Source organism: Lethenteron reissneri, chromosome 24 (genome assembly GCF_015708825.2).
Source record: "Lethenteron reissneri isolate LAM-NWPU_2019-01 chromosome 24, ASM1570882v1, whole genome shotgun sequence".
Lineage (NCBI taxonomy): Eukaryota > Metazoa > Chordata > Hyperoartia > Petromyzontiformes > Petromyzontidae > Lethenteron > Lethenteron reissneri.
Genome location: NC_083802.1, coordinates 9,648,961 through 9,659,637, shown reverse-complemented (window position 1 = coordinate 9,659,637; position 10,677 = coordinate 9,648,961). Strand labels below are relative to the sequence as shown.

The following is a 10,677-nucleotide window of genomic DNA, read 5'->3' as shown; positions in this document are numbered from 1 at the left end:
AGGGCCATCCTGCTTTCAGCCAGTTTGAATTGCGTGAAGAACTCACAGATTCTTGAAAGATCTGGGACACATTCCCATCAGTGAGCTCCTCTGGCAGGGGGAGGCTGCGTTGGCTGGGTCATGTAGCCCGCATGCCAAGTCACCACAATCATGCCCAAGCAGCTTCTGCTTGACCGGGTAGAGGGGGCTAAACGGGCGCGGCGCGGGCTGCAGATGAGATGGAGCTGGTGCGGTACGGGAGGACGTGGAGCTGAGTGAACTTCCCGTCGACCGGTACCAGCGGTGTCAAGGTCGGCCTCTGTAGAGGAGGCTCGTGAAGGACGCTACTGGGCAGTTGGAGGCAGTAGCACTGCCAACAACAACGGAGGGCAGAGGAGCGAATCACCGGGCAATTAAAGCACAGTAAGTTGGCACAGTGGGGAGCGCAGGTGGTGCAATTGCAAGTGATCTCGTTAAGTCAACCCACAACACCTGGGTCTTTCCCGTGACCTCCTACCAGAAGCGAGCTTTCCACACTTCATGTGGCCTAAAAGTGCACCTAGCCTGTCACGAGCGCCGTGGTGACTGACGGCTGTTGTTGTCGTGCTCAGTGTACTCTGCACGCAATTTGTTGTTAAAACCCTTGTCCATCTCCACTTGATGTTCAAAAGAACGGATCAATATCTCATCTCACACCAGGAAATGGGTTCCTTGAGCCACATGATTGCTCACAATGAGTGGTTATTAGTGCAAAAGGAAGTGAGCTTATATTCCCAGTGCTTGTGCGTGTGTTTCCGTCTGTACGTGTGTGTGTGGTGCTGTCAACATCAGTTACCGTACTGAGTTCGATTTCCACTCACGACCAATAACATTGGCGAATAATATCAACCGGCCCTGAGCCCCCCCCCTCCCCAGGTCGACTCAGCACCTGGTGGTGTGGAAACATCGTCACGAGGGAGACAAAGGCCGCCGGGCTTAGTGATGGTCACCCATCACCTCGTGTGCCGTGTAAGTCCTTTATAGGTGCTCGCTAACAGCACTTTCTCCAAAAGTTTCTGAATGCTACACGGGGGATCTTTGTCTTTGGTGCTGGCATATCAGTTCGTGCACTTCGCACCAAACCCAGCTGTCTACGTTTTGATTCTAGGCCACGGCTAACATCAGTGCAAGTGGTCAGGGCCGGATTAAGCATCTTGTCCAGCTGGTACCGCTACTGCCCCATGTTACAACGACCACCGCTGTCACTCCGCTTGTTTCACGCGATGCTTCGTCCAGCCGCTGGACAGATGTCGTGACTGCTGATACGTTAGTTATTATTTAGTCTGTGCCCAAATGCGATGGGAGCGCGATGTGCCTATCCTTGCTATATAAACATATGTATTCAAGAAGATATCTTGGTTACTTTTTTTTATCATACAAACAACAACAAAACATGGTGAACAAAAATTCGCAGGCCCTTTAGTTTTCGTGGGCCCTCGGCACAGTGTATACTGTGGCCTATTGGGTAATACAGCCCTGCAAGTGGTGTCTGGACCTGTCTTGGGGGCTTCGCTGGGTCGTCGACTCAACGTTGGTTAAGGGCCTCGCGAGGTGTACAAACATTACCATTGAGGTAGTGAACATCTCGCCACCGTGAGTATTGTAATAGGCGATGGCTCCACATCTTACGGAGGAAAGCGTTACGAGGTTTAACACGTGTCTGAGAGTGATGAGTTACACGTGGAGGCTCTGGTGTTTTTTCTATAATTTATCGCTTTGATTTTACTGGGGTGTGTGTATATTTATACACATGGATCACACAGTTATAAACTCAAACTATATCCTCCCAGAGCCAGCGGTGGAAAATTTCACAATTGCCGGGGCCACGTACAAATCGGTTTTAACTGTGGCTCGCTGTTATGTTTTTTTACGACTGTTTCATAATATAAACAACGTGGAGCAAAGTTCCATCTCGGGTTTCATTAAGGGCGTATCACACAAAACAAATATAATAGTCATCCGTGTTTAAATCATCTTGTCGTTAAGCAACGTGGCCTCGAAGTGTAGGCAACACTTGATTTTGTGATATGGGTGTGCATAGGTGCAATGTACAGACGACAGTTAGAATCATATTTGTTTATACTGGAGAAATCTGGTGAGCTATAAAGCTCCTTAGTAGGATCCCTAGGTGCCAGGGTTAGGATTTTAGAGGTCAATCCCGTATATTCTATGACTAATTATAATAAAGTAATCCCTAACCTTAACACAATTTTCTATCGCCAACCATTAACGTTGTCCTTAACGCTAATACCATCCCAACCCTCACACTATCCTGAATACTAGCCCTACACCTATTGATAATCCTATATGCCTAACACTTGCTCAATCTCCAACACTACTACTTACCCCCGTTTTAGCCCAAATGCCAGGTACCTCATTCGACGAAGCACCTTAATGAGTTCACTAAATTAAATCTCAGCAGATGGAAGGAAAAGGAACTTTATCCCTCGTGTTCACACAAGGTTTAAAAAAAATATGAAAATTGTAAATCATCTGAAAGGAAAATATACCTTCTGTACTCTTACTCAGGTCGATGGTGTTGAAGAAAGTACTGCTTTTAAATTACAAACATTCAATGGGTGCTCATGGTGTTTTAAATGACGTAATAATATCCTGTTTAGACACTGGGACAGTGTCCCGGAGAGTTTGAGGACCACCAATGAGATTTTAAGTAAAAACAACCTACTATATATTAATAGAGTATATACGTTGTTTATCTATTGTGATTCTTAAATATGTTATTGTTCGTTTTAATGTTTGGGTAGGTTTTGGCCAAACCTGGCCAGCTGGCTCAAAGAGTTACAAATTAACTAACATACTCTTATAGATATGCAGTGACTGTGAATGTCACTGTGTGGTGCCGGGCTTGCGAAGAAACGTCGGATAATGTGTTGCCATTATGTGTAGCCCAGTTACTGGGTGTAGTACCAGCCCTAGCGGGGCTTGGGTGAGCGTTGGTCAGCGCGGAGACACCACGTACAGTGTGCGGTGCGGGATCCCGGTGAGGGAACGAGAGTGTCAGCCAGCCAGGGTTACGTTGGGGCATGATACGCTGGTTGACCTGCCGACACGTGACCGGATGATATTGGAGGGGGGCCACCGGTGGACGGGGGCCACTGGGCGGTCACGTGGTATAGAGGAGCTCTCGAGAGCCTTCGGGAAAGAGCTCGAGAGATCTAGAAGGTGGGCGGGGCAAGGGGTGGAGCCAGCCCCAGCCCCAGCCCAGGCCGATATAATGGGGCCCCGTGAGGGGCTCGGGGCTCTTCAGGTTGTTGGTGAAGAAGATCCACGTCGGGTTGAAGAAGCCTCTAGCCACGCGGTCCGGGACCCAGCTCGTGGTGTGGACGGGGATAGCGGAACCGTGTCTAGATCTGCCGTAGCGTGGTTAGATGGGCGTTCAACACCCATGTGTAGGTTACGTTATGTTGTGTTGTGTTTGAGTTGATGTAATAATTAGTGTTGCTCCCAAGACAACGTCTGCGACTCAGTTGGACTCACTACAGATATATAGAGACACATAGATATACATAGAGACACATAGAGATACATAATGACTCGTAGAGACTGGGTGAAAAGTGCGCTAGGTGTTGGCCAAAACCTGGACAGCTGGTTCAAAAACGTGATGAATGAAATGCAATGACGAAAACTAAAGTACAACCCTATAACTACTAATGACCGTACATAAATGGATTAGTCAGCATTTCCAATACAATGTAATTTTTCATCACACCTCAAACTTTACTTTATTCAGTCCATACCTTTATATAGTCCATATCAATTTCCACTGAGTATAGTCAGTTCATAACGCGTGTTTTCATAACACAAATGAGATATAACGCAATGAATGTATTGGGGAACACATTTTTATAACGCGGATGCGAATTGGATAAAATGTGATTAAACAGAACTACGTCGTGCAAGTAGGAATAAGCGGTTGTACTGCTGCCTCGGCGTAGCATCACACAAGGCGGGATGCTGCTGGATGTTTCTAGATGCTACCCACGCACCTCAGTCTTTTTTCAGCCTGCAAACGCATCTCACGTGTTTTACCCTTCATGATTTACCCTATATAATTTGTCTCACTTTGCATACAACTTTGTTGATTTTAATTACAATGAGTGGCAAGGCTACGAAGCGTTCTGGTAGTTGTACAAGTGGAAGTGAAGTGAACAAAAGAAAAGCTATTACCCTTGAACAAAAACTCGATGCGATAAAGCGGTATTAACGAAACGAAAGAACATGATATTATTTGCGCACTATTCGTGGTCATGCAGAAAACAATTCAGCAAAGTTGTGCTTCTGCAACACACATAAGTGCGACGGCAAGGATTCTTTGTTTGTTTTAGAAACCTCCTACTCCATAACCCCTTAATTCCGATTAAGGGGTTATGGTTATTATAACACGATTTTTTGTCATAACACGGTGTTCTTCAGGAACGCAACTTCCGCGCTATTGGAGAACAGACTGTACAATGCCTCGCGGACTCTGCATTTGGCTAGGCAATGGTTAATTAATATCCAAGGCTAACGATGATGAGCCTTTGAACAGTGTGTCCTATACACAAACTGCGTCCTATATACAAGCCTGTGTGTAGAGTTATGGTACGGTACGCCTGCCGCAGAGGTAGACTGCAGACACTGACATCACACCGTGTGACTCTGTACACAGGACCAAAGCGTTGACCGCCTCTGGGACATTGCCACAGCGGTTCTAGTAGACGTTCGCTCGTTGTTAGTGGGCTGCCTCTCGAGGTACAAGCCGCATGTGTCCGCGGATCGTATGAAATGAAGTCGCAGGTCGCGTGCAGTCCACAGGCCGTATGGGGCTCCCCGTCCCTTGATTTAGAGGCTGAACGCTGTTTTTAACGTGACGGACTTTGTATGTCCCTTTTGGTTTATTTTTTTTCTCAGTTCCTATACACAATCCATATCCTATGGACATACTTCATCCGCTATAACGTGCATAATACTTTAAGAGTGTGGCATAGGTTTGTGTCAACGTAGCTGTGACAGCAGCATCAGTGCACGATCATCAGTAAAATAAGCATTTATGTAGTATCAGCAGCAGCATTGTCACCACTTCCACACCGACCCCCAGAGGTTTGCACACGTAGCTTCATTTGAACATTTTCCGCCAATCCTGCTTCCAAGGTGATGTCGTGCCAGCTTGTTGCAAAATGGCCAACGCACTTAACCATCCACGCTGTTCTCACGAATTACCATTAACAGCCATACTAACTCTCGTAACCCAGCCAACTATGTAAATATAGCCCTCCACAAACTCATAAAATAAGCGTCATTCAAATTCCAACTGGCAATATTAATTGCGAAATTAATAATTTTATAGTGATGCCTCCACAGCAATAAAACGAATAAGCTGACAAACGCAATATATAAATACAAAAGGGACCTTGCGTTGGTTGTCATCAGTTAGTTCCTGCCTGCAAGCATTACCAGCCGCTCCATCTCCCCATTGTTGGTGCCTGCGCGCTCATCATCGAAAGTTGTACCATACCTCCTCGTCGTCTCTGGTGATGGAGCCTGCAACCCAGCTGTTCCTCCTTGGCATCACCTGTCTGGCAGCTTTAGCTACAGGTCAGTTCCTTTCGCCTACAAGTGTCCATCCATTTAGCCAGGGGAGAGTTGCATTCACATTAATTCATTTCTGTCACTGATTTACTTTATTTACCATTTAGGCAAAGGGTCCTTTGAGAATTGTTCTCTTGCGAATAATCGATGCCCTTAATTGAGACAGAAGAGAGCGCAATGACATCAATTGTCTCATGTGATTGACGTCCTCTACCAGGCGAGAGAGACCGTTGACATTTCGTGCATATGTAAATGTCCTTGTTTATAACGTCCAGTTACCTAAGAAGCATTATAACAGGCTACTCTGTGCCAAAGAAACTTAGAGAAGTTTGAAACCGGTAAAGAATTCCCCGGCTAAACAATAAACCTTATGGCGGGACCGCGGGGTCCCGAATAAACGTAAGAATTGTTTAATTAATGAATTATTATTTTGCGACTCTGGTCCCACCGCGCACATAAGCGCCGCGACTCACCTGGCGCGGATTATTCTGTCGTCATGTCGTCCAAGCGCGCAGAAGAAACAAAACTTTGATTAGCGCATCGTGTAGAGCTCGTCGAGAGGAATAGATTGCCGTATCGTTCGCCTTCAACAGATATAAAATGAGGTCGCAACGCAGTTTATGCGAGAGCCGGGGGCTTGTGTGACCCCGGGGTCCCGCCATGAGGTTCAAATGTCCGGTGAGTTGTTCGGTGTCAGGGTCGCGAGGACTGCCGTTGACAACTACTGGTATACAGATGGACGTTCCGGCTCGTCTGCAGGACACTCTGCCCGCCAGCTTGTGTCTGTATATGAATTGTGAAATGTCCTCATGTCTGTACGTATATATGCGTGTGAATGCCTCGGCAGGTCAGACGCTGAAATGTATCCAGTGCCAGGGCGAATCGTGCAAAACCGAAACCATGCCCAGAGACTGCATGGCAGGACAAGATCACTGCTACACAGAGGTGGTGTCCACGCCTGGTGAATTGCATGAGAACGCGCAACATACACGTGATGGTGTTTGTGTGTCTGGATATGTGTATTTGTGTTATGTGTGTGTCTGAGGAGCGGTAGTGTAGCGGTTAGCACTCTGCGCTACGAACCCGGCGACCCAAGTTTTATTCCCGCTCACGGCCAACATTGGTGACGATTATCTGAACCGGTCCTGGGCCTCCCCTAGGTCGACTCAACCTCAAATGAGTACATGGTGCTATGTGTAAACATAGCCACTAAGGAAACAAAGGCGGCCGGGCGTGGTGCTGGCCACCCACCCCCTCGTGTGCCGTGCCGGCCTTCATAGGTGCTGCTCGCTATCAGCACTTGCCCCAACAGTCTGTTAAAGGTTTTATGGGGGATCTTTGGCTTTGTTTTTGTGTATATAGATGTGTACAGAGTGCCCCGTCATATTGGGGAGTGGTGGCGCAGTGGTTAGAACACTGCGCCACTGCCCATAATGCAGGGTTTTTTTTTGTTAGATCGCGTAAATATATAAATGTCTCGTTAAACCTGCCACCACCCGACACAGCCAATTAGTAAGGTTTGTCACGTAAACAAAACATGCCAATTCGTTACCAGTACAGCACATCGGTGTGTTGGAGAGCCAAGCCACAACATTTACAATCTGAGTACGACGTTTCGGCAGTAATTACAACCTGTTTCATCAGGCAACAGCCAGATTTGTGGAGAAGTCCACCGGTTTCGTTCCTTAAATACTACTGCACCGGCGATCCGACTTCGATTCCCACGCACGACCAATAACAGTGACGGCGAATATCTGAACCGGTTTTGGGCCTCCCTGAGCTCCGCTCAGAGTGAAATGAGTACCTGGTGTGAAAAGATCAGGACTTGGGAGACAAAGGCGGTCAGGCGTGATGTTGGACACCCACCCCCTCGTGTGCCGTGCCGGCCTTCACAGCTGCTCGCTAACAGCACTTGCCCCGACAGTCTGTGAAGGCAACACGGGGGATCTTTGTCTTTGACAACGAGTCCTCGAAACCAGATCAGTTGAGGGGAGGAATGCCCCGTGGCAATCGTTTTGTTAACAAACCCACATTATTTAACCGGCAACCAATGTTGTCCAATGTAAAACAATGTTCCCCGGGTGTTTGCGCCTCGCTGTTGTGCAGCATCTCTTGAGATGTGTGGTCTGCAGTAAGACGCTTCATGAATTCAAGTTGATGCTCAATACTTTGTATTATGCAATGAACAACAGCTTGGAAGTAAAACGTATTGTCATGTATACATTTGTATACATATGTAGGTACGTGTCCGTATATGTATATACAGTATGTATGTATATATTGCTATATGACTCCACATGCGTATACATATCTCGACTTGCACCACAGATGCGTACGTCTCACCTGTCCTTGCCTTCCCCTGTGGTCTCTCCTCCCTTGGTCTCTGGAACAGGTGCTCGCAACAGTGTGGCTAAGGGGTGTGCAGAGGCCGCCGGGTGCCAACATAAAGTTTGCTGCAGAACAAATAGCTGCAACATTGGTTTGCCTCTGCAGTGTGTAACCTGCACCTCAGAGGCAGAATGCAAAAACGCTCAGCCGACGTACTGCACCGACCCCATGGAAACTGCTTGCTTCACAGCTGTTGGAGAAACAGGTGAGGGGAAGGAACCTCTTGTTTACATGAACACGTGGTGGATTAATCAGGGCTGTGAATTAAGGGACAGGTTACATTTGAGCAGGAAGTCGACTCATGATCCCATCATCATCACCACCAACCACCATTCCTCCAGGGTGAACAATTTTTTAGCTCCACTTGGTTTTGTCTAACAGTGGTGATTGTTCATTGTTGACTGCCCTCCACCATAGGAATGTGGAATTTCTACCGCTGGCTCAGGACTACCGATGGAGTCGGTGCCCGCAGAAGTCTACCAGCGTTAAGACCGCCACGTGGCATCACTGTTTGACTTTGTCTGTTACAGGTGCCGCCACATACCTGAATAAGGGGTGCATGAGCGACCTCGCTTTTTTCCTGCCATCTATAGTTGTAGCTCGATGTAATGGAGACAGCTGTAACGCACCTAGCCCACTTAAGTGCGTTACCTGCAACTCATTCGACACCTGCACGAAGCAGAACACAGAGTTCTGTAGAAATGCAGACGCAAGATACTGCTACGAGACAGCAGAGTCCATAAGTAAGTTATTCCCCCTCCTCTTCCCCGAGCCGCGAGTAAGTGACTCCGTCCAGATTTAACTCATCGAGTTTCTAATCGGATAATTTTCCTCCACGTTTACCTTTTGGTAAACTCGATGCAATTGCACCTCGGCCATGAATCAGACTTTTGACAAAGAAAACAATCCAAAATCGACAGTTCTTATTTTGATAGATATACACCTTGGCTGTGTCCTTGGAGTTCGTGACTTCACTGTTGCATCACTGCGGCACTTTTTATGTCACTGCAGCCTCCCTTTTAGACTGAACGAGAGAGTGCTGTTTGCAATCGAGTTATGAAGGTCAATACTGCACGCAATGTGTTGTGACCAGTACCAAGCCAGGCTTACTTTAATTCCCCGGTTTCTCAGGTTCACACCAATTCAACGCCAAGTTGATATGAGATGAGGCCCAAAACATACTGTATTCATAATACCACTTGCCATGATTTAAAAAAATGCACACTTCAATGCATAGCTTGCATAATAATCTATTTCACCTTAATTACAAGTACGTGCTTGGAAATAAATCACAAAGTATGTCAACAACGTAGTTTGTCTGTCCCTGCAGATATCCCCGGCTCTTCAGATGTTTTGAGCGTGAGCAAGGGCTGCACCAGGAGCTGTATGGCCTATTCAAAAGACAAGACCTACACCAACCACTGCTGCCAGAAGGATGGCTGTAACAACAAGAGCCTTTTAAACGCTGCCACGGCCCCATCCGCCCACTATCTGGCTGGACTTAGCCTGCCGCTGATGATGGCCATTTTGCACTAAAGTGGCAACCATGATGGCCATTGCAGCCGAAGAGGTCTAACAGAACCCGCAGATAATTTTTCAAAAGTAGTTTTTAATCGTTTTCCATTTTAAAAATATAATCATTCCCCATCCATATGATTCAAAATTAGTTAACGAACATTGTAGATCGTTTCATAGGAGCCAGCATATATTGGTAAATTTTTGTACCCAGAAAATATGTGGGTGTCAAGACCCTATTTCAGGAGATTACTGCACTGGCGTGTTTTTAATTATATTCTTCAGATGTTCTGTTTTATATCATGTTGTTAATTGAAAATAAAGTTGACCATAGAAAGCTTGTCAGCTATAAGGTTGGTTTCAGGTTTTTAGGCTTAGATATGGTGAACGCCGCATGCCTTACATGACATACAACTTGTTCACACCACCACCACCACTATCGCCACCACAGGTGAGGGAAAAGTCAGGGTCACTTTCCGTGTACATTCATAGTTTGAGTCGACCTTAGGCCTCTTACAGTTCTTACCTTCCACCCCAGTATAACATTCCAGGAATTGTACATTTCCCCGTGTGTATTTCCCCATTATTAGACAGTTCTGGTATTGTCACAGTCTATTTAGTCTGTCCCCCTAACGGAATGCGGGTTGGATGCAGTGCAGTATTGGTCACGCGGACCATGTAAAAATGCCCCCCTCACTTCTATTCATCTCAAGATGTCACGAGCACATTTTTATAAAATGGCGGTTGATCAAATATGGCTGCGATTCCTTTGAGCCAATCCCAAGGCTGCTTTAGCTGCCTCTTTACCCCCCCACCCAACCCAACCCGGCCCGTCCTTCAACTTTGACCTTTAGAAATGTTACGTCACATTATCACCACAGTCCCTGCGTTGAGCAATTTGTAACCCCCAACCCTTAAAAACCGCATTTGAATTACAAGCAGCTGGAAACAAGTTACGTGTTTAATCGATTACGCACCTCCCCCCCACCCCCATTGCGTCACTTGAGGCTGGCGTGTGAACCCAGCCTAAGAGTGGAGACCGCTCACAATCCGTTGATTGCAGCGGTGGCCAATGCGTGGAACGTTACCAGAGGTCGCAACCGGGTACCCGATACCCGTACCCTACCCGATACCCGGCTACCCGTACCCGGCTGATTACGGGTACCC

At 47.0% G+C, this 10,677-nt stretch overlaps 1 protein-coding gene across 1 annotated transcript; it reads left to right on the top strand.

Moving 5' to 3' along the window:
* Window positions 1-938: 938 nt before the first annotated feature.
* On the top strand, window positions 939-9,691 carry LOC133346535 (uncharacterized). Its single transcript, XM_061558182.1, has 6 exons — window positions 939-987; window positions 5,449-5,613; window positions 6,455-6,568; window positions 8,000-8,200; window positions 8,526-8,738; window positions 9,326-9,691. The coding sequence occupies exons 2-6, from the start codon at window positions 5,553-5,555 to the stop codon at window positions 9,529-9,531; spliced, it is 795 nt and encodes a 264-aa protein (XP_061414166.1). The 5' UTR covers window positions 939-987; window positions 5,449-5,552; the 3' UTR covers window positions 9,532-9,691.
* Window positions 9,692-10,677: the final 986 nt, after the last annotated feature.